This window comes from Parambassis ranga, chromosome 9 (assembly GCF_900634625.1).
Source record: "Parambassis ranga chromosome 9, fParRan2.1, whole genome shotgun sequence".
NCBI lineage: Eukaryota > Metazoa > Chordata > Actinopteri > Ambassidae > Parambassis > Parambassis ranga.
The window spans coordinates 7,713,077-7,737,643 of NC_041030.1; the positions used below are offsets into that span (position 1 = coordinate 7,713,077).

At 41.0% G+C, this 24,567-nt stretch overlaps 2 protein-coding genes across 3 annotated transcripts; both read left to right on the top strand.

Annotated features, from left to right (window-relative positions):
- The first annotated feature begins 2,863 nt into the window (after positions 1-2,863).
- Positions 2,864-7,301, top strand: cdk7 (cyclin-dependent kinase 7). 2 transcript variants are annotated; one of them, XM_028414097.1, is made up of 12 exons: positions 2,864-2,978; positions 3,193-3,252; positions 3,329-3,362; positions 3,473-3,540; positions 3,686-3,754; positions 4,634-4,744; positions 4,836-4,954; positions 5,144-5,243; positions 5,332-5,418; positions 5,508-5,657; positions 6,059-6,197; positions 6,893-7,301. In XM_028414097.1, the coding sequence occupies exons 1-12, from the start codon at positions 2,913-2,915 to the stop codon at positions 6,919-6,921; spliced, it is 1,032 nt and encodes a 343-aa protein (XP_028269898.1). In that variant the 5' UTR covers positions 2,864-2,912; the 3' UTR covers positions 6,922-7,301. The 2 variants fall into 2 exon arrangements, with proteins under 2 accessions (XP_028269898.1, XP_028269899.1); XM_028414098.1 differs by having other exon boundaries at positions 2,877-2,973.
- A 1,396-nt stretch (positions 7,302-8,697) lies between these two features.
- Positions 8,698-24,424, top strand: serinc5 (serine incorporator 5). Its single transcript, XM_028414773.1, has 12 exons — positions 8,698-8,853; positions 16,006-16,173; positions 18,975-19,153; positions 19,299-19,381; positions 19,673-19,766; positions 20,160-20,371; positions 20,473-20,565; positions 21,259-21,385; positions 21,892-21,961; positions 22,174-22,210; positions 22,681-22,825; positions 23,116-24,424. Exons 1-12 carry the CDS (start codon positions 8,827-8,829, stop codon positions 23,258-23,260), a joined length of 1,380 nt encoding a protein of 459 aa, XP_028270574.1. The 5' UTR covers positions 8,698-8,826; the 3' UTR covers positions 23,261-24,424.
- Positions 24,425-24,567: the final 143 nt, after the last annotated feature.

The following is a 24,567-nucleotide window of genomic DNA, read 5'->3' on the forward strand; positions in this document are numbered from 1 at the left end:
CAAGAACACATCCAACTTTTCAGATAATTTTCCATCTTCAGACCTTCTCTTCTTATTGATGAAAGACAGAGCCATTTTGTCACTCACTGTTACACTAGAGAGAAATTAAATATAATACCAATCAACACTGATGAGTCAAGAACAAACAAGGAACATATAAGCTAAATACAGTAATTCATTAGGACAGAGTGCACAGTGTAAGGGCTCCCTGAAGGAATCAAGTGGCCACATGTGGTGCTCACATGCAGACAGACTTCCATATACAATACTGCATGCAGACACACACAGAGGAGGACAGACAGATATATTTGCAGGCTTTGCTCTCCATTTGGGGCTGAGATAGAGATTCTTCTAATGAGAGCGATAATGATGTCTGGGAGGAGATGCGGTCCGGAACAAAACAACAACCCAGATGGGAGCTAAGACAACAACAAAGACGCACTAAATGCAGTTGACTGTGGACTCCCTGCTGGCTGTGTCTATGTGAAGAGATGACACTGTGCCCATCCCCCTGCTACTTATAAGGGCATTATCATAATGTTGGCTCAGTATGAGCTGAGCTATCAAGTGATCTCATCTTGCAGTCCTCCTGAAGCCCTGGTGTATGCTGATGCTTCTGATGCTAGAGGAAGACAGTGGTGAACAAAAAAAAATCTGCCCTAATATTTATTCATACTGACAGCTCCAGCATCTAACAATACAGCCCAGGACTGACAGCAGCAATTTGACGAATCCCTGCGTTGGTTGTAAACACGTGGCTGCAGGGAAGATAATGATTGTCCTTCTGTTTGTCCTTCTGCTTTTTTATTGTCCTGTCACTAGAAACAACTGCGAATCAAGAATGAAGCGAATCATGTTGTGTGTAGTTGATGTCTTGCAATAAGTCTGTAGTAGTTTCATAAACTGGATTTAAATCCTGGATTGTCTATACTTAGAAATGAGACAAAAAAACAACAAGCAAAAGATTTAGAATGCTAGCCTGTATTATTAAAAACATGAATATTAGTTCTCAGAAACAGATATTGTTTGTCAAGGCATGTGTGAACCTTCACACCTCAAACATCCACCCTACAACATCCTGTTGTGTTATAAAACTGTGAATGTGGTCAGATACAGCTGCATGTGTGTGTGTGTCTATGTGAAACAGAAACAAAGAGGAAAACTCCCTAGATGACAGAACGCTTCCACTTCCCCTCGAGACAATGTGAATAAAATGAAGACAGAAACAGGTGTATGATGCAGCACTGACTTCAAGAGCGCTGAATCATGCATGCTTACATATTCAGAAACAAGAATAAGTTCATTTTAAACCACATTTCCAATGTATTGACTGAGTAGAGTAATATATATTCATCAATAAAATGTGAAATTAGCATGCAATGACAAACTAAAATAGAAAGAGGGAGTTTAATGGACACTAGAAAAAACCTTTAAGTGACATGCATGGTTGGTGGTTGTAGTAGGTTAAAATAAACCTGAAATCAATATGAGAATGTATTAAGCAGCTGGAAATTACATAGAAAGTGGTGGTCGCTCAGTTGGCCGTGTTATCTTAGATTTGCATTCAGTGTACAGTGTCTCGGTGAAAGAATGCAGCTGCCACATACCACACATTCAAACACAAAAAGCGACACCTGGCCTGCATTTGTTGTTTACTGTACATTGTGTGAACACTGTCCCATCTGAAGCTGCGTCCCTGCGCTGCAGGATGTGGTGGCGCGGCACGTCCTCGCTCAACAACACCCACTTCCTATGAGTTTGATAAACAGCTTTTTGTGGTTTCACTGTTCTCCTGCCCGTCAAACAGAGGTGTATACACACACACACACACACACACATCAGCTCAACAGTGTCACCATCTGCTTATGTGATATATTAGCAGAGTGAGTTATTGTGCGTAATGCTACCCATAGAATTATGAGATTTAGTGTGACAAACCCTACCAAAAGCACTCATGTATCCCATCATGCAGCCTTAACCAATGAGCACAAGAATGCCCTCAAATCATATCAGAATTAGAGGAGGACATCAATATGTCACATTTGTTTTAGAGCCAGTGATGTAAGTGTGCCTGAGTTATGTGTGCCACTGGACAGTAATGTTCCACATTAAAGCCGGGCTGTGTGTCCCTAAAGGTTGCTGTTATGATGCCAATAAAAACTGGAGTGCTGCTGCTAGACTGAGTCGCTCTTCTCCTCTCTCCTCTTCTCTGCATGGTTGCATGGGCACATACGGCGCTGTCATTCACATCTGTGAGCTGTCAGACTATGAATGTGCATACATCTGAGGAAAGAATGAGGGGTGTATTAGACCCTGCTGATCCTTCACACTCCTCTTGTCAAACTTAACATGAAATTGAAAGTCGGCAGTGAATGCGTGTGTGGGTGTGCATGTGGGTGTGGAGACAAGGAGGGTCATAGGAGAAGAGCCATGCCTAATCCTGTGGGATGTGAGGGCATCTTACTGTGTATGGAGATGGGATGTAGAGATGTGTTCAGCGGTGCATGGATCACAAAACCTTCCTAACTGACAGAAGAGACTCTCAGGGGACCAATGTCAGACTGGCTAACTGGTAAAAAAAAACTACATAAGGAAAAAGCTGTGTGGACCATACAAGTACTGCATATTGCATCATAATAACATCAACAGCAGCAATTGTTATAGTTTAGATGACAATGATTTATTTGTCTGTTTGTAATTAGATCCATGTGCTTTGTTATCTCAGCGTATTCATCCATCCATCCTCTGAACCGGCTGAAGAAAATCTATCTAATATCTAATATATATGGAGAAAACTTTAACCAGTAGGTGTCGCTGTTTGTCAATTTAAAACCTCCTTAACCCGGAAACAGAAGGCGTGGACCTTTAATAAGACAGGAAGTCCTTCTCACTGAAAGTAACAGTTAGCTGTCATGGCGCTTGATGTAAAATCTCGATCTAAACGTTACGAGAAACTGGATTTCCTCGGTGAAGGTCAGGTAAGCGAATCATATTTCCCAGATTTACGTCCGTAATTTTGTCCTCTTTCGTTTTTTTTGCTGCTGTTTCATTGTGTAGTAAGCCTGATATGGAGCTAACGGTGTTAGCTGGTTGCTAATGTCAACAAAGCCCGGCTGCTGCATGCTTTGTGTCATAGATGATATGTCAATTATTATGTTTTGGTAGTTATTGCTGTCTGCTTTATCTCTCCAGTTTGCCACAGTGTACAAAGCCAGGGACAAAACGAATGACACCATAGTTGCCATTAAAAAGGTACAAGTAATTAGATTTTTGGGTTTTATTAGAATTTGACTGTTGTTAAATATATTTCATATCTATTGTCTGGCAGATTAAAGTTGGCCACAGAACTGAGGCTAAAGATGGTAAGGGCCCACTGTCTTTTTAAAGCACATACTATTCTAACATAATACTTTCTTATTAAACAAGAACATAGTTCTTGTTTAACATTTGTGCATGTGTTGGATTGTTTCAGGTATTAATCGGACTGCTCTTCGAGAGATCAAACTGCTGCAGGAGCTACATCATCCCAACATCATCGGGGTACTTAACTGTTCATCATGTCAGCTTGGTATATTTGTGATGCCTTACTTGTGAGGGGAAATGTTTTGGCTTTTTGCATCGCATTATGAGAATTGTCTTGTGTTGGATCTAACCTGCTGTTTATTGTGTGCCTCTGCCTCTGTAGCTGTTAGATGCCTTTGGACATAAATCAAACATCAGCCTGGTGTTTGATTTCATGGAAACAGACCTAGAGGTGAGACTTGGTTCACTGTTTGAAATTAAAATGGTGTCTTTTATTACTTCTGTGATCATCATAGGCAGCAGGATTTTATGCTAAAGCAGTGTATATTGATGCATTTCACAGATGAACCACCAGGTGGAAATTTCACGCTTTATCACTTCCCCCTCATTAGATTTTAATAATGAGGTTCCTGAAAATGTTAGTACCAGTTTAATTACATGTTTTTAACAAACATTGACAAAAATAAATATTCAATTATTATCTGCTATGTTCAGCTTCCAGTACTTTGAGGGGCAGAGCATTAAAACAACAAATCAAAATCTGGAATGGTCTGTCGGTGTCAGTGCTCTCATCTATCATATATATCCTGTGGTTAGGGTAATTTTAGCATACAAGGATCCAAATTGGTGCCCACCACTAATGCATCAGACGTGGAGAATCATTCAAAACAAGATAAACACCTTTTAAAATATCAATGTCTCTGACTATGGCTCCCACAATGAATTGAATTGATGCCATTAGTGGCTCACAGGCAGCAGACAAACACAAGGGTGAAATATGATGCTCGTCTTGTTACCAGTGCTGGAGGCCTATTTTTATGTCGCATGCTCTCATGTTAGATTATTATTGTATGAGAATGATCAGCTACAGATGCTTTTTTGCCCTGCAGCATTACATAGCAGTATATTGTGTCTGAAAGTCTATGTTTGTCTTGAGGTCCAACTATGTCCACTTCTTTAGTGCTTTTATTTCTTCCTTTATCAGCTCAGATAAGTGTAATTTCATTTTGAATGTGTGGCCTACAGCTATGTAAAACGTGAAATAATGGATCAAGTTTATGAGTTATCAGATGTCCAGCTTTAATGCTCATGGTGTCTGAATTTGTTTAAGGTGATCATCAAAGACACCAGCCTAGTCCTGACTCCAGCCAACATAAAAGCCTACATCCTGATGACTCTGCAGGGATTAGAGTATATGCACCAACACTGGGTCCTACACAGGGTATGATCATTCACACACAAACACTTAATACATATGCCCCCCGAAAAATAATACAAACAAAAAATGCATATTTGCTTCTTTTTCTGTCCAGGATCTGAAGCCCAATAATTTGCTGTTAGACAGCACTGGAGTGTTGAAACTGGCTGATTTTGGTTTGGCCAAATCTTTTGGCAGCCCCAACAGAGTCTACACACACCAAGTTGTTACCAGGTCTGTGCTGTGTCTACTTTTTTCCCCCTTAATCTTATCAATATTCTTTCAGATAACAAAATCCTTCAAATATTTTGTCAGAAAGAGAAAATTATTTGTGTTTGATTGAAGAAGTCTGTCTAGTTTTAACATTTTTAAATCTGTTTTCAATTTGTAAAGTGTAACTCTCTGCTTTGATCTCTTTCCCAGGTGGTACCGCTCCCCGGAGCTTCTGTTTGGTGCCAGGATGTACGGTGTAGGTGTTGACATGTGGGCAGTGGGATGCATCTTGGCAGAGTTGCTCCTTCGGGTACCTACACTTCTCATCAAAGATATAAACACACACTAACAGTGGATGCTATTAGAGCGTTTTAATATTTTGTTCCTTCTTGATGTAGATACCATTTCTTGGTGGAGACTCAGATCTTGACCAACTGACGAAGATCTTTGAAGCTCTTGGGACACCCACAGAAGACACGTGGCCGGTTGGTATTTGTTTCATCACAGTGTTTGTCTTTTTTTAACTGAGATATGAGGATCCTTGTATACATTTTTTTTTCAATTGCCTCTGCAGGGAATGAGTAGTCTACCAGACTATGTATCCTTCAAAATATTTCCCGGCACACCTCTGGAACATATATTCAGCGCAGCTGGAGACGATTTACTTGAGCTACTAAGAGGTCTGTTTACCTTTAATCCTTCAACAAGGACCACGGCTACACAGGTAAGAAGCACATTAGCTGTTCTCCCTTTCAGATAAGTGGACTAATACTACATTTACTTTAAATTGAAAATGTCTTATCATGTTTTCTGATGTTTTACAAGGACACTGTTTACGTTTTCTCTCACATTTTTATGGGTTATCTGTCAAAACACTGTGCATAGACCGTATACTTGTGATCTGACCACAAATGGACAGCATTAAATGGATCATTGGTGCCTTCAAAGGCTTCTTGTGTCCATGTATAGTCAGATCTCACACCGTAGCTCAGTATGCAAATAAGCATGTAATTTACCATCTTTGGAATACAGCCATACCCATAATATAGTTACTACTGAAAATATGTGTCAGGGATAACTTGGTCAAAACTAACCAGTGAAATTACTGCTGTTTTGTTTTTTTAGGCTCTAAAGATGAGATACTTCAGTAATCGGCCTGGTCCCACACCCGGTCCCCAACTCCCACGACCGAACTGTTCAGCTGAGGCTTTGAGGGAGAAGGAAACAGTCGGGCTCAAGCGGAAAATAGAAGGCCTGGAGAACAGTAAGGAACTCATATTAACACACAGTTCCACAAAGCAGTATACGTTTAACCGTTGACCACCACGACCACCCAGACTCGGACAAAAAAAGCTGGTCAGGATTATTCTTGGTAAATTTGTTTATAATGTGGTAGCAGAATAAGGAGGTGTCTGCAACACATGTTTGAGGTAGGCTTTAAAAGAAGCTGGACATTTTAGAACATTTTCGTAAGACCCAAGTTTCACATCACAAGTTGTGAATTTTTGCCCCACGGTACACTGTTCCTGTGTTCTCATGGTTATGCACACAGAGATTAGAGATCTTGTACACCACTAGATGGAACCTAGCAATTCAGTGGGTGTTGGCTACACATTAAGCTGCAGTTAGAAATCCAAAATATAGCAAAGTAGAACACAGCACACACAGTTAAGCGAATATGTGGTGTGGTGTGTTTTACTGAAGTGCAGCCTTACTGGGAGGTTCAAAGCTTTTCTAGCTCCTCCTGTGGTTTGGAAAATATCTGGGCTTGACTGTATGCTAAGCTATGTGCCACTGTGGATTACAGAGAGAATTTCAAATTACTTACAGTCTATGGAAACTCTGTTAGTGTCTGGTGGTAAGATTGCTCATTACAAGCTTGTTTTACTTTATATAACCTTACAGTATGTAGAAGTATTGTTCATATGCCAGTATAATAATACCTTTTAATTTTTTCAGCTGCAATGAAGAAGAAGCTAATTTTCTGACCAGATGACAGTCTGTAAATCTGATGATCACCACTGCATGGCTGAGCTTCCTGCATCACTCAGGATTGTCCAAACAATATGGAACCAGAAGATGTCATTGACCTTAGGACATTTAAGAGGTTGTAGCCATATTGTTGGAATAGTGCATAGGTTATCCCCAAGAATCAAATGTACTGCTGGGTCCAGCAGACCAGCAGAGACTCTGTGGTTACTACTGTTGGATCTGGTCTTTCTTTATTGATGCCTAACCTCTGGGAGTGTGTTGAAATGTGTTTATTTATATGACTAAAGATGAAAACGACCAAACTAGCTGAATCATTTTACTTAGATGTATTTTTATTTTTTGTACGTAAGACCAATAAATAAATGATGCAAATGGATTAATGGGATTTTCTTTGTGTTAAGACTGAACCTCTAACACCCACTGTGAAGCTATGGTGTAATGGGGAATGTGATTTCTAAAACATTTGTCTGGTCTTTACTTGTTGAATGTGTGTTGACAGAAATGGACTTTGTTTACTCAGCTTGTTGATAGTCAGATAGTTGAGTGATAGTCAGGGGGACACAAAAGCCTTGTCTTTAGGGCTGACAGGGTGACACTATAGACAGTGACAGTGTGCCACCAGATATATTCCCTCCATGTCTTGTCTATTTGACATTACTGTGCTTCAATTCAGTTTGACATGTCACAGGCCTGATGTTCAGGCTGGTGTTCTGCTGCCCTTTTGGTTTCCTGTCAAACAAGATCAGATTAGAGATGAGGAAGAGATGAAAGCACGCCAGTGATGTAAAGTTCACCACTCATACTGTATGTAACCAGTCACAGTTTCTGTTTTATGGTAAACCCCTCTGCTTCACTGCTGACAATGAGGAAAATGTGTGTATTTCCCTTAAAAAATCCCTAAACATAAGTGTAAAAAGTCTCAATCAATTCCTCAGAAACAAACCATTTATAAATGGCCACAATGCAGTGCTGAGAAACAATACAATGACTTTGGGTGGGTGACTAAAAGTGTACAGACATGTGCTGGGTGACTGAGTCATATGATAGATCTGGCACTAATACAGTAGCTGTGTTATCAGCTCAGGCTATATCAAGGCCACGGCACTGGCCAGCCACAAAGTTACCCACATGCTGAAGTTGTGTGTTTGAATCAACACCAGGGCAAAGAACTTCAGTGGGTTGAAAAGATATTAATATGGATAACCACGGGTTAAACATGATCTCACCAAAGAAAGTTAACCTACACTGCTTGTTTCATGCTATGCTGAGATATTTTATTACAATCCTTTATTTATGTAAAGCTTAATACTGCTTGGAAAGCATTTCTAATTCTAATACAACTGTATTACAGATAACATTGATGACATCATGCTTAGATACTTATGAGCTGCCTGTTATCAACATGTTTGTATCCAGATGATCTTTGGATGTAGATGCTTCATTTCTGTTGGTATCTTTTTTTAATTCAATCCATTGTCCCACATAGTTTATCATAGACTTCATGCCAATGGAAATTGTAAATTGACATGCTGTGTGGGGTTACATTTCATCATATGAATCATATATTGTCAATTGTCTGACATTGGGCTTAACACGTGTCTGTACTGGACCGATGTGACCTGATTAAATAAGTTCGGTCAGTCATCTGGCTCGGTGATGCTCTCTGTGGCAGAGGCAGTGCTGCCTGTTGTCGGTCTTTGTGTTGCTGATGTGCAGGGGGAGGAGAGACGGGAGAGGGAGGACAGGATGAGGGGGGAGGAGGAGGAGAGCCAGCGGCAGGCAGGCATGCGGGCAGGGAGGACGGAGCAGCGAGAGGAGCAGAGGCGCGTTGTTTCGTTGTTTCTCCGTGAGCTCTGAAAACCACTCTCTGAAACGGACTGTATTTATTTAATCCCGGCAAAATGTGCACTCCGTGTTGCATCTCACAGGTAAGAAACACAGAGCTATTTTTTTTACCGTTTTGCTGCCGTTTGTGTTGTTGTTATATTGAAACGTTACAATGAAGTCCAGCGCTGACTGTTTACTGTGTGAATATGTCGCCGTTCAGATTTTATCATTTCCCCCCGCGTCCTTTCAGCATTTTTGTCAGCTGCTTTATTTCATTAGCACCATGATGAAATTATGTCTTCCTCAGTGAACAGACTGAATAACTTCACTGTAGAGCCGTTTGAAGACAAAAGACGAGGCTTAGCTAGCTTAAACATACACACGGCACAGTTGCTAGCAGCGCACACCAACGTTAATGGAAACAGCAAAATATGTTTGCTTTTTTTAGAGCCACGAATGTTTGTCTCTGTGTTTATATGAGCCGTGAGTTCCTTCTTGTGTTGAATTACTGCTGCTTTCTAACCACAGGAAACTTGAAGTCAGTCCGTGTTCTTTCCTGTACTTTGTCTGCCAGTCACACAACTCACCGAGATGTTCTGGTTTAATTCTGAACTGAAACAAGATCATGACACATTTTAATATGCACAACTGATGCGACACAAGCCAATAACCACCTCTGTTTAATTTGCATATTGCTTTTTAAAATTCAGGTAACAATTTGTTTATCATTTGGAAATTATACAACAACAATTGAACTTAGAGGAGGACAGTGTCTTTTAAAATGGCAGTATTAGTGGGAATTAGTAAGCCAGTTATATCCTTGTTAAATTGCTGAATTGAATTCCCGACTATTGATTAGATACAGAAGCATCAACAACAGCTGTGTGGGCACAGTTAGTCTGATAATTAACCCGTAATGAAAGTGATTCCTGAATAATGTGAGGGCTGTAAGTAATGTGGTTTTGATGTAAGTTAAAGAGGGCTCTCTGTCACAGGTTTTACAACTACAGATTGTTCTTGACCAGAAGGTCACTACTGCTGAGCTGGCCTGAACAAGACTTTAATTACATATGCACATCCCTCATCTGAGGGGAGCTTACTTCTATTTCCTGCTCTTTTCACAGACTGGAAACAGGGTGGGCTAGGAGAAAATAAGGGGCGCACACAATAGGATCAGTTTTTGTGTTGCTGTGCAAGTTGTGTGCTAATCCCTTCACAGATGCCCCATTTACTTTGCCACCATCTCTATTTATGTGTATACTTAACTTTTTTCTGCATGTGCACATATGTGCTTCCACTTGAGGTTTTGAGTGGCCCAAATTGATGTGTGGTCTGTTAATTTCCTTCTTGGCTCCAAGGTGGAAATTAGAGGAGGGTGGGTGTTGTTTGGGCTGGATTTGAGAAGAGGAGCATGCATCGTGTGGGAGCTGGTCACTTGTAATTTCTCAGTGGGATGGGGGATGTATGCCATGTTGGGATGGTGTAAGAGCCGGGGGAAGGCTTTAGCTCAGTGTTGAGTGTTGTCCAAAACACTGCAAGCATTGGCCGTCAGTGTGGGTCTGGGTCAGGACTAAAACCATGTGGGTGCATGCATGCAGCACAGCTATGGCACAGAACTCTTTGGCAGGAGCTGTTGATCTTAAAGTATCTTTCCTGATAAAGTGTTCCTGTACCAGCAAAAACAATGAGTGTTTTCATAATGCACAAGGATGCCATGCTTTAAATAGTAAATCTGTTTAGCTATTGCATCTTCAACAAGAGTTGAAAGATGGCATAATAATGGAATTTTATGCCCTTTGTACCTCTGTACCCCTTTATGTAGTGTAATGCTATACATTTTGTGAGAAGCTTTAGAATCAGTTGACCTCTAAAGGCTGTTCCATACTCCGCGAGACAAAGAGCGGAGAAAGCGCTCCACGGGTGGTAAGAGATACAAAAAAAAGGTCTTTTCCGCACTGAGGTACCATACTCCGCGAGACGCGTGTGTGCAGAACTCCTCATACGGCCCGCCCACTAAACTATAAGGAAAGACTTTACTGAGTTTTTTAACACACCACAAGGACTTGTGCCATGGCAAGAGGGCATTATACAGAGAGGGGGCCTGCAACAGCGTGAGATGTCCGGCGATGAGTTGTGAAAATGCGACATTAAAAGTAACAATAGCAAAGATTCAGTGTTTGTGCCTTTATGACCACATTTGCACATCTACTGTGTTCCAATGTGCCTGCGATCCTTCAAACTGTCCGGTGATGAGCTGTGAAGATGCGACATTAAAAGTAACAATAGCAAAGATATACAGACATTGTTAACGAGCCTATTATGCCCGGGTATGTAGGAGTATATAGAATGGTAATAACAGTCACCATCTGGTATGTGTGAACGGCTGTCTGGAGTTATTGGTGACAAATCACCCTGACTTGCCTTTCTTTCTTTTATTTTCCTTCTTTTATTGCTCATCATGCAAAACCGGTATGGTCTTATCTAAATCTGTTGAATCAGCACTGTTTATACACCTACCTATATACCTGGAGAGGCTCTTGCGCTTCTCCACTTTCATCACGCCCAGTCGCCCACAATAAATTCCAACCAATCACAGCATGGTTGCCGCACAGCCTTGAAAAACAAAGTTCAGCCTGGACCCTGTGCACAGGAGTGCGGATCAGCGGGCGGTCAGAGACAAAAAATGACGTCATTTTGTGGGCGTAACGTCTGCACGGGGGAAAAATGTCTTTGTCTCGCGGAGTATGGATCCAGCTTAAGACAACAACTTAAATATATTAATTCTGCAACTAGGTAGAGTCCCTTCTAGAACAGATTTCTGGGTCGGTCATGATTAGAATTACTGGCCATCTGTGTACATGCGAGTCGTGTCTGCTATTTTCAACTTCCCCTCAGGAATTCTGCTGTGGTCAGCAGCAGTAGCAGCAAGAGTTTGTTTTCCCACAGGGGCATCGCTGCATCTATAGATTTGTTCTTCTTTTGAACTGTCGTATGGCAGCGATAATGTCAACCTCCTCCTTGTCCCATCATTGATATTGTGTGTGTGTAACCATCGAGGACGCTGATGTAAGTGTGTGAAATTCCAGCTAACTCTTGTCTGACTGTGCAACTGAAGCCTGACTCAAACAAACGTTAAACAGGCCCCTATGTAAACACAACATGATTAATGGATTAAGCTGTACCTGTCAGTCTGATACTTTCTGTTCTTGTTTGGTTTCTTTTCGTTGCCTCTGTGATAGGCAGACTCCTTTGTCTTCTGGGGATTCCTTCTTATTTCTGCCCTCTGTTTTTCCACGCTTCACTGTACCTCTTCTTTTGTTAGCTTTTTTTCTCTTCAGTGAACCAAAGTTTCTGTGTTGGTTGTAGCTAGGGGCTATATTTGCCAAGAGAGAACCAAAGACTCTGCTTTGTGTATAGGAAACAGAGCAGTGATACATTTTTGCTGTGTGTATACAGCTGCCTGGCTATATAGACAATAGTGGGGCTGTCAGTCACAGTGTGAAGTTGAGTAGGTCTTGGTCAGGAGCTTGGATCCAACCTGTCGTATGTGAGAAAGATTCTCCCTTGTATTCTACCAGAGTCTATTGTGGAGTCCTCTTGCCTTTTTTATTTTTTCCCCTGCTGGTTTTCTGTGATTGCCTCAACACAAAGCATTATTGTAGTTTGAGATGTTGGGTGTGGCTGCGCTTGAGCCATTGGCCTTTCATGATTTATTATCGTCAACTTTATTCAGTGGCTACTATCATTAGGCTTCAGCTAACAGAGAGTACCTTTAGCTTCAAAGCAGGCAACAACAGGACAGTCTAAACAGATCTTCTGAAAGTGACCAGGGAATACGGCCGAAAATGACATGGATGACTCAGAATGTGGTTTAGACAGTCATGAGTCATATCTGACTGTGCTGCTGTTTTTTCAGCGAAAACATGTTTGCTGTTGGGTGACTGATAAACATAAAGTTGACATGAGAACAAAGTTGTTTTCTTTCTTTTCAGGTCTGTTAGCTGACAGAACAAAACTACATCTGTATGTTGAGACATTTGCTCGGCTGACGCCCTGACCTGGCTCTGTATCAGACCTTGTGATTTTCCTTCCCTGTGCATACTGTAGTATAGTGAATGACCTATTTTTGTGATAGGTCTGTTTTTGTATTATGTCAGCGGTTGCATCTGTGTGCTCCACAGTTAACCCTAGTGTGTTTGATTTAGGCTACTCTCTCCATTTCATGTCGATTAAATACAGTCCTTTCATCATTCCTGCCTTGAGGATAATAAGGCTGAAAGCATGGAGGAGGGGGAGAAAACATGGTAATTATCATAAATTATCTGACAAACTCACCGTCTAATTGCAGTTGTTGTCTTTGGATTCACTAATGGCAACCTCCTGTTCAGCATTTGTTGATTAAAGTTGTTGAAAAAGCAAAGGTTGAATGGTGTAATCTGTCTACTCATTTTAAAAGGCATTGTGTTTCATTTCCTGATGGTATTCTCACTGCTGTGTCCTGTCCATCCTCCCTAAGTTGAGCTAATCCCTGTGTCTATGTGCTTTGTGGAAGGAGGGCAATATTGTCTTTCCCCTGACCTCTAGAATAGCTGGAATGTAGCTGAGCATTGGGGTGACCAAGGTTAAAGGTCTTGTAAAGATGAAAGAGAAGAGAGTGAAGAGGGTAAAAAACAACATATGACAACAACAAGCATGCAAGTAACAGGCTGGGGGATGGTGGATCTGAGATGAAAAGTGAAACTGAGCTTCGGGCTGGGTGACACAGAAAATGTGTGTCTCTGGAGAGTTCCACATTAACAGTGTAAGGAGATTTGGTGTGTTCACAGGAAATTCTGAGAGTGTGTTTTGAATGTAACTCTTCCATGTATCTAGACTGTGTTTAATGTAGCATGAGATGATGCTCTTCTGGACAGCAATATGACAAGTTGTCGGAGTGCCGCTGTTGATATATAAGTAGGGGTGTAAACTGCAGACACGCCAACCACCTGTCGACATGTTGGTGGGATAGGAGGGCAGTAGAGGAGGGGGTAGACAGCCTGAAGTGGGTAGGGTTAATGTTGGTTGCCATGGATACTCTTTGTATCTCTCTGTGGTGGAATTTCTCAGAACCCCCCTCTTACCATCAGTTCTGCAGGGTTTGCTGTTGGGCCCCCTCACTGTGTGTACTCCTCTGGTGAACCACCCCCTAACTAATGAAATCTAAACACCCTCACAAGTTAAATTGTCCGGTTTTTCTCTAGCTTGCTTTCAGTCTGTTGTGGTTAATTAATAGCCCATTGAGAAAGACGCGGGTGCAGCAGAGACAAAGGAAACGGCTTATCCTGTTAAGCAGTGTGAAGTCGAATGGGGAATCATGAGGCACATGCATAGATACAAGGCTAAAGGTCTGTGTATTCACAGGTAGAGAAATGCACATTTGGCCTTCTTAACACACACTGTTCTATTATCTCCTGTAATAACACATGTGTGATCTCTATACTGGCGTCCACATGTGTCCATGAATGGATATTAACTCAATGAATCCTGACCAGAATAGCATCCGTGTTTGCAGCCGTCAGACAGCATGAGGCAGTTGAATTTATAATGGCTTGTATGTTGATTTGCCCTCTTTTTCTCATGCTTGAGTTTGAGTTAGGAGGAATTCACAGTTTGTGTCAAGGACAGTATGATAAGAGAGATGCCAACTGTCACAAGGGTTCAAAAGGATTTTGTGTGGATCTGTTACCCAGCTATGAAAACATCACCATTCAGTTAGCATTTCTGAAAAGACAATGTTATATGCTGTAAGTACTTCAGCTTGAGTGGACTATATAGAAAAGGCCAATGGAGAGTGGGTAGGCAGGGCCATGTGGACAGAGAAGTTGATCCTAAACATGTGCTTGTGTGCTTTACTGTAACATTACACAATAAAGGCATCTGGAGCAGATTGCTACACATCAGGCAATGTTACACACTGGCTTTACTAAATCAATACATCATAGCCAGATGACACGCTCTTACCTAAACCATGCATTAATGAAGGCTAAGGGTACAGTAGTAGTGGGAAGAGGCGTTACCAGTACCAGAAGATGAACACTAACAATGTAAAACAGTGTACACAGTTCAAGTGTACCAAGTGCCCTATGTATATTGTAAAAAACTCTCCTTGTATCTATTCTACTTTTTATCTGTTACTTCTGTATCTTTGAAAAATGCATATGCATCTGGGATGATACAATCAGTACTGTGGAAACAGATTTTTCTGTTTAACATAAGTAACTTATTTGTGACAGTCATGTGCACATTCGAATTAAAGCATGTGGTCATGGTGGCCATTAGTCAGATACAGACATCATTAGACGGTACTTAATTGTAATGAGATGTTCCAGTTGTTGGCATGTCATTTCTCATTTGTTCATATTTTTTTAACCTAATGCCCTGTTGATCCATATCCTTGTAGCTTTTAAAGCTTCCTCAGATTAGTGACTGACATTTGAACCATTAGTCCCTATCACCTCCAAAATCAATGTCACTAAAATGATGTGTCACAGCATTGGGTCTACCACACATTACTGTTTCCCACAACACCTTTTTTAACTCTCACCACAGCAGTCTGTGTTCTGCAGGATGAGGGGTAGGAGGCTTATCCAAGCTGGGTGGGGTGGAGACAGAAAGACCTTTTACTGTATAATTATAGAGCCTCCTCCCTCCCAAATAGAACACAGGGCTGTCTTTATGTAACTGTCCACCTCCTGTATGACAGCCTGTCAGAAGAAACAGTACAGGCCTCTGTGTGTAATTGTGTGTGCCTCTTCAGACAAGAAATTTCAGTGTCTACACTGATCAAAAGTTGCTTCTTTTGAAGGAATGAGAGGGATTGTTCCTCAATATAGAAACGATGAATGAACAAGGACACAGTGGGTTGGGTGTCCATAATTTGAGGTTTTCTACTATTTTGGAAAAATACTGAATTACTCTTTTTTTGTATCCATTGCTGTCCATGTATAACCTTGTTTCTGCTGATGTGACTGAGAAAATGTATATGTGACAGATAAAGAGGAAGCCGCACCTGCATTGCACTCATAGAAGGTTATAGACTGTAGCCAAAATGTCTGGTATAGTTGTTCAACTTTCAGTGTGCTGAAATAAACCACATGCCTTTTTCAGTGATGTAGATACAGGATGTCTATATCTATTGGTGTGGAAAGTTGTGGAAGTGGAAAGGTAATGTTTTCCTCATCCTCTCTCTTTTCTTCTTTGTTCTCTGCATGCAGCTGGCCTGCTGCTGTGGCACAGCGGCCTGCTCGTGCTGCTGTAACTGCTGCCCGAAGATCAAACAGTCCACAGGAACCCGATTCATGTACGCCTTCTACTTCCTGTTGGTCACCACCATCTGTGTCATCATGATGTCACCCACTGTGGAGCAGGGGATGAGAGACAATGTGAGTACATGCGTTAATTGTATTCATGCTGTGAAAAGCTTCAGGAGATAAACAAGGTTAACGCTGTGAAATCTACCTAATCTTGATGGTTAATGTCCATTTAAGGCATATTTAAACCCCTCCAAACCCATGTGTGTGTTTCCAGAGTGTGGAGTACCTTTTGTAGGAGAGAGTGAGTGTAGAGAGGAACAAATTCTCTCTGAGTGTTCATTTCACACATATCCTTGAAGGAATAGTGTCCTATTGTGACCTGATGTTGTAGCACAGAGCTACATTGTTTCCATAAAACAAGCAAGATTAGTTCCAAGCATGTCAAGAACAGTACTCTGTGCATTAAAGAAGTTGCTGTTCACCAACTGCTGGGGAGGATGAGTCTGTAAGTTTGTAAGAAGAGGTGATAAATCAGTTATCCATGTCACAGTGACCTCACCACAAAGTGGTTACTGAGAAAAGACGAAGGTGTCTGAATCTTTGCTGGTGGTTGTTTGTCCCTGTATGCAAGTGTGATCATCCAGGAAGTTTTGTGAGTGCCTCATTTATAAACACTGACATCACACTTGTAAAAAAAGAGAAAAAAGTTTTAAAGTTCTGTTTTTTATTTTAGTATTCATACTTGCGGTTTGTCACCCTGACATCAACAGTGTGATTTAAAAGTGCCTTCCGCTTTTAGTAGCTCTTTAGCTTGTTGTGAAGCCATTAGTAGTTCTGGCTCCTTATCTCTCACCAGACACTTTGTACAGTCTTTGGTACACAGAGTACTGTCCTTGCTGATGCACATCAAAACAACCAAACAGTCTTAATAAACACACAATTATTATAATTATTACTGAAATATTTAGTTATATATTTATTATTTTTCCAGTATAATTAAAAAGTTTGAATTGATTGAGAGGAATAGACATAACAACAGGAAAAATTAAGACTTTTCCCCCTGTGTGCTGTAACAGCTTCAGTTTAAATGGAAGAGAGTGCAGTGGTTGAGAAACTCTCAGCTAAGTGCTTCCAGAGTACAGTGATTATATAAGAAGTTGATAAAATCTAAATTACCTCAGATAGAGTTTGTGAATGTGTGTAGTTGTGTCGATTTTAGTGCAACTGCTGACTTTTTTGAAGTCCTAATTCTGTCACAGTTTCTTGAATGGCCTGCTTCACTGAATAGACTTATCAGCTGCAGGAACCAAGCTAACAGTATCCTCTGTCAGACATGACAGAGGATACTGGATGAGTTTGTAGTTATACTCTTACTGTTGTCTAGTAGCCAAATCAGGTTATAAAGAATACATCAATATTGCCATGTCAGTACTAACTAGGAAAGATTTATAGCACTGGTAAAACAGACATCCCACTGTTTTCACAGCATATCCCATGTGTATTTACGCTGTAGTAAGGCCAGAGTTTAGAAAGGCAGGAGATCTGCCTGATTCTGCTCCAACCGCCCACTCAGGCCGCTGCCCTCTGTTTTGATCTTTACTGCTTTCATGGTTTTTTTCCCCAAGTCTTCTTTGAATCATCAAACCTAACCTCATGACTTACTGAAGTTGTTTCTGAGTAATTTCCATTAAATGGAAGAGCTGTGGGTTTGCTGTAATGTAGTTATCAGTATCAGTCTGGAACAAGCGTTTATAGTGGTGACTGATTAAAATGGATTAGAATGGGAAGTGATGTACCTATTTTTAGGTATGACACGGTATGTACAGCATGCACAGGAGCAGTAGTACGAGTAGAAAATAATGTGTTTATATCTGGGAATCTTCATGCCTCTGTTACTACAGCAATGGTTTTTTAAGACTTTTTCCACCACTCTTCTGCTCTTCCTGTGTCACTACTGTACAATATTAAAATGACTTTCTACTGTGTGTCTCCTTGTGAGAGGAGGACCCTGTAAAGGACCCATCCAGGCACAAAATGGCCTCTGATAGCCCCATACAATGCCTGCTGAGTTACACACACTGTCAGTCACACACTGAGCGCAGTGGGAAGTCCCAGCTAAAAGAGCAGCCATTGTGTGTATGAGAGCGCTCCTCTTTTCTCAAGAGATTTACAGCAGTCTGAAGCAGCCGGCCCCTTTCCTTCTTAATCACAACACCATGGACATGCTAATATGGCCCTCAACATGAGACAAAAGCTCCAAAAATGGGCTTTTTGCTTCATGTTGTGATCTTGCTCTGGACTGTGCTACACACTCAGGTGATGACAGATCAATCCGCTGGCATCTCACCCATGTTTACAATTTTAAGGGTGAAGTACTTTGGCAGTAATTAGTAAAGCCTAGTAAAACACTGCAATGATTTGCACCCATTCATTTTGGGGGCATCAGACTTTGTCTCTTCCACAAAATGGAATTTTCTGTTGAAGGCCACAACAAGGTTTGTATCTATACTCTCCCTTTAAAGCAGCTCACTGTTGCTAAGAAATGTTTTTGGAACTTATGTTAAGAGGAATCTTTCATTTTCTGTCCTGTCTGTGCTGTCTGTGCTTCCTCCTCTGTTCGTTTCCTGTGACTTGCTGACAAAAGGCAGTTAATTTATTCATCTGTGTCCTTTGTTTGTGTACACTGACAGTTAGTTGTAAGGCCCCTCTAACAGGCTGTAGAAAACGGAGGATGAAAGAGGGCTCCATGGAGAGAAAGAGGGGTTGTTGTTGCTGCCTGTTCGCTCTTTCTGTTCCTTTAGAGGCGTGAAACTCAGAATAGACACCATTGGGCCTTTTCACTGTGCCCGGGTCTTAGACAAACATGAGGTGGGGTTCTTTTCAACACCATGATGATCTAATCTGAGTATGTCTATGATTTTCTTAATCAGATTCCCTTCTACAGTGAGTTGTGTGAGAGGCTGAATGCAGGCGAGAACTGCAAAACCTTGGTTGGTTACTCTGCTGTCTACAAGGTGTGCTTTGGAATGGCCTGCTTCTTCTTGTTCTTCTTTCTTTTCACCCTACGGATCAACAACAGTACAGGCTGCAGGGCGGCCATACATAACGGGTGAGAGGTCCAGATATGTTAGGACGCTGTCATGATTTAATGTGTTTTATGTTTTGTATTGCACATTCCGCATTAGTACATGGATCAAAAAATATTTGTGGATTTAAAATTATTATTATTAAAATTATTGTGATTGTTTTTTCAGATTCTGGTTGCTGAAGTTTGTTGTGCTGGTGGCATGCTGCGCTGGGGGCTTCTTCCTTCCAGAAGAAAACACCTTTTTGGAAGGTAAAAATAATCCTCTCCAGAGATACTGCACTGGATTTTTTTTCTTACCCAAAAATAAAGTAAAGAATTATGTGGAAGTGGCTGAACCAGTCAAATTACTCATCAGTGTCGTCAGCATGGATTTGGGTCACACCCAAAGTGAGCACATAGCTGTCAGTAGTTCCTTACAGGACGCTAATTGTTCAGCCACTGACAAGATGGATTCTCCCATGATCCTATGAGAATCCATCTTGCCAACTGTCTTGGCATCATTTGAACAAATCCTGTCTTTTCCTCTGCTCATTCCCACAGTTTGGCGCTACATAGGAGCCTCTGGTGGGTTCATTTTCCTGCTGATCCAGCTCATGATGTTGGTGGAGTTCGCACACAGATGGAACACAAACTGGTAAGAGAAACATGACTACTCTCTGATCTGTTCTCTTTAGTTCCATAAAGTCTGGCTTGCTATGTGGATGTACCATTAAATAAGGTTATTTAAATTTAAATTCTTTATTTGTTGTTGATGGACAGTGTGGTTTGTATTCTGAGGGAACATATACAGGGAAAACCTTGGAGAAAGGGAGTCATGTAGCTTTGTGTTTTGGTGGGTGGAGGACAGGCTTGGCAGCAGCCCAGTCCTCTGCAGATTCACAGAAAGCATATGGCTTCAGAGCTTCCCCATTTCTACAAACAAACTTCAGTATATTGTTTCAGAAATGTTCAATGAATTTGTGACCATTACACCTCTAAATATGAACTGAAATGTTATGTTCATGATTGTGTTTTTTCCTTTCTGCAGGAGTTCAGGGGTGAAGTATAATCGTATGTGGTATGCCGCTCTGGCCTTCGTGACTCTTTTACTGTTCACTGTCGCTGTGGGAGCTGTGGTCTTCATGGGCGTGTACTATACACACCCCGAGGCCTGTCTACTCAACAAGATTTTCCTGGGCACCAATGCGAGCCTCTGCCTCATTGTCTCCCTGCTGGCCATCTCCCCCTGCATACAGAAACGTAAGAGCACTTTTCATTTGACTGTGAACATTTTGTTTATGGTTCATTGGGGTTACACAAAGACACTTACCACTTTGTGTAATGTTTTTGGGCCCCCGCAGTGCAGCCCACATCAGGCCTGCTGCAGCCAGGAGTCATCAGTGTGTATGTAATGTACCTCACCTTCTCAGCCTTCTCCAGCAAACCAAAAGAAAGTGAGTAGGAAATTCATTACACAGCCACCGCTGGGTTTCAACCTTTCAGCCTGTTTGTAATATTGAATACTGCAGTAACGTTTGCATTGACACACATTACACTACATTACACTCTACTGTGACCAGGAGGGAACCACCTGTGCAGACAAAAGCTGAAGTACTAGGTTCAAATTGTTTGACATTTATTAGTTGATGAAGCGATCTGTTTTTATATATATATATATATATATATATATATATATATATATATATATATATATATATTCTGTTATATTCTTGTATTCTGTTTCAGTTAATTGATTAACAGGAAACATTAAACACATTGTAGGCATAAGGACAGTCAGATCTGTGTATATTTCTCTCTCAGTATCTGTAATGTCAAATAGGTGAACCTAAAATTTAAACTGGATGAGGCTGAGCAATATGAACTGTATGGCTTTTTGTACATTCCTGTTTCCATTGTAGTCAACTTACTGATGAAGTATTTTCAGCAGATGCCTCCTACGTTACATACTTTTACTAAAGCGGTCATTTCTGTTTCTAATGCAGCATTTCCCTCTCCCCCACCTTCACTGCTAACACTTTGCCAAAATGCACACACGCACTGCATCTTTCGCAATGCCCTTCATTTTTTATATTACTCCTTCTACTTCTTGCACCTCATCCATCTGTCTGCACATTCTTTCTGTCTAGTTGTGCAGATAGACGGTGTGAATACAACTGTATGTGTGTTCCCCATTAAATCTGGGCTGGAAAACGACAAGACGATTGTCACCGCCATAGGAGCCACTATCCTGTTTGGCTGTGTCATTTACTCTTGGTAAGACATACACACACACACACAGATGCACACCTGTCTTTGTGAAGAAACTCTGCTACCTAGTTCTCACTTTCCTAATTTCATTGTGTACACAAATTTAAACCAAGTTTTCCTGACATTCTTTTATTCCATTGTGGAGACGAAGGCTACACTCGGCTCTCATTAGGCTACAGTCTGCTCTTATAAGCAGTGTGGAATAAAATGTGTTTTATAGCAGCCCCGTAGTGACACAGACAAGGTAGTTTGGATTGGCTGTGACGCCATGGAGGCCGTGCATGATTGGCTGTGGCCGGGCTACAGCCGAGTGAGACAAGAAGTATTTGCCTTTGTTCACATGTGTTTCCCATCAAGCGGAGGCATCCTGTCTCTTGTGGTCGTTCCCTGAAGAGCAGGAAATTAGACTCTGCAGCAATTTAAAACTGCAAATTATTGGAAAAAAACATAGAATTACAACATTTCTCCCCCTTCATCTGTCTCTTTCTTTGTTTCTCTCTCCCTCCCTCTAGCTTGACATCCACCACCAGGCGAAGCTCTGCTGCGCTCAGAGTGTGCAGGAACAGTGAGCCAGAAACTGAGGTAAAGAGACAAATATTTAGACCTCACTGGGTGTGTGGGTTAATGAAATATGCAGACTGGTTGAACACAATAAGCACACAGAACAGACACTCCCGATTAGATGTCATATTTATACTAAACAGAGTAGGCCCATCACACAGTGTGTACGTGTCTGTTTGTGTATATCCATCAAATAAATGTGTGGTAACTTGTAGGTTATCTTTACCTTGCAGAGAGCTCGCTGCTGTTTCTGCTTTGGAGATGACAGAGGTGAGGAAAATTAAATAATTCTTTCTTCACCTACATCCTGTTTTTCTGTTCCCCTTCCTCCTTCAACCCAGTGTGTGTGTGTGTTTGTGTGTATATATATATATATATATATATATATATATATAGATAGATAGATAGATAGATAGATAGATAGATAGATAGATAGATAGATAGATAGATAGATAGATAGATATTTGTCCTCAGACATGGTGTTTGCACACAGTGGGGGTATGCTTATTGCTATTCCTTAGCCAGATTGAGGATGGTGAGAAAGCATTGGTCAGCAAACACAGATGATGTCACTGTTACTAGGAGGTTAGTATGACACAGTGATGGGAGAGCAGAAAGAAGTAGGACTGAAGGCTAACACTGCCACCTGCTGGAAATACATACATAAATAAATACACTTCTTACTCACCAGTGTCGATGTGCCACTTAGCAATATACATCATTTAATGTGTGCTTTTCAGATGACTATGATGAGGAGACGACGGGGTCAGGCCAAAACGTCTTGTATGATGAGAGAGAGGCAACCATCTATAACTACGCCTACTTCCACTTTGTCTTCTTCCTGGGTTCGCTTTATGTCATGATGACCGTCACCAACTGGTTTCAGTAAGTGAGCCAGATACAGCCACTTTTCACATTGGACAAAACATCAACTAACATCTTCGTTTTTGTGTATATAGCGTGAAAGGGTACAATAGGCATTCATTACTTGGTCCACCTTTGCAAAAGTTTGGGTACCTTACCGTTATTTCAACATCTTAACATCCAATGCTCCAACAACACTAATTCACTGCAGAGTTTGTAGTGATTATAGTAATATAATAATATAGATATAACACTGTGACAGTGCTGTTAGAGTGAAGAATGATTTACCTAACCATGCCTATCCTTTGCAGTTATGATGGCCATAAGATTGAGAAGCTGTTGGAGGGCAGCTGGTCAGTGTTCTGGATCAAGATGGTCTCCTGCTGGATTTGCCTCATCCTTTACATGTGGACCCTCTTCGCCCCCATGGTCTGCCCGAAGCGCTTTGAAGCCTAAGTCTCACATCTCTACACAAGGAGTCTTCAGATGTGGCCTTACTTGGCCAAGAGACACAACCCTACACTACTCTCAGCGCTCTCAATGGAGAATTATCTGTTGCCTTTTGTTTTGTATGCTAGTGTTTACTTCTTTGTTTTACAATGTTAAGCTGTTCATACCTACCTTGATGGTAATTTTTGTATTCTTTTACTACCACTGACTCCTGGAGTTTTTTATTGTGTGTCAATTTGAAATTTGATGAGGATTTATGGGAGCTGAGTCACATTGTACAACACTCAGTCCAAATAGATTCCTCAAAAATTTCAGACTTGAAAAGTGTATTTTGTATTTCTGTGTGTGTTTTTCTTGGATTCTTGCTTTTACTCTCAGCCAGGCATTTCAGTTGTGTACAGCCGGACCACAAAGTTGTAGCAAAGTTTTGGGACAAATTTATTTGAAAACAGAGATGTATTTATTAATGGGATCGCAGAAGGAACGTGGTGTGAATTGAATTAGATTTGTCCCGGGCTTTAAAAACTCATCTCAGGCTCACGTTTAAGCTGTATATGTCGATCCTTTGTTATATCGCGTCCTTTTGTAGAGGTTTTCTATGCAACAGAACAAGCTCTATTCAATTTTAGACAGCCAGTGTTGTGAAGTTTCCACTTAGGTCATATGAGGATACTGTTTAAGCTTTTATTAATGTCAGTGCTCCCTTTGAGCCAGAATCTTTTCTTAGGAATAACCATGTTGTTTATACATCTCAGACGTCACCATTGTTCCGGGCAGCAATCGTCATATCAGCCTACCTTATGTAAGAATGACGTTGAGGAAAAAGCTCCAGTGACACAGATGAGGAACATTTGCCAAAGGTAGATGTCAGACAGGCAGAAACTGCTCAGACTGTTCTGGTCTGTTACAAAATATAATAACTGAGAACATTATATATGTGCATGCACACAGACACTGAATCTGTTCTTAAAATGTATGGTCCAAAGTGCTTTTTGCCATGTCTTTGTTGAACATGTCTGCACATCGTGGTCAGTATAAGGTGGTATAACTGCTTTACTGGTGATTCAACACTGGATGTTGAGTTTACTGCCGAATTAAAATTCACACCTTCTCAGACCTGCATCTGTTTGTTTTGTCTTGTATAAAAATACAATTTTCTCATTCCCTCAATCGATCCGTGTGTTTTATTTGTCTAATTTTATTCCTAATATGTTTTATAATAACTTAAGGTAAATGTATGTTTTGACTAAAGCTCTGTGACATGTGTAAACTGTAATCTTGCTTTATTTACCTACAAACTTTCCTTCTGAATT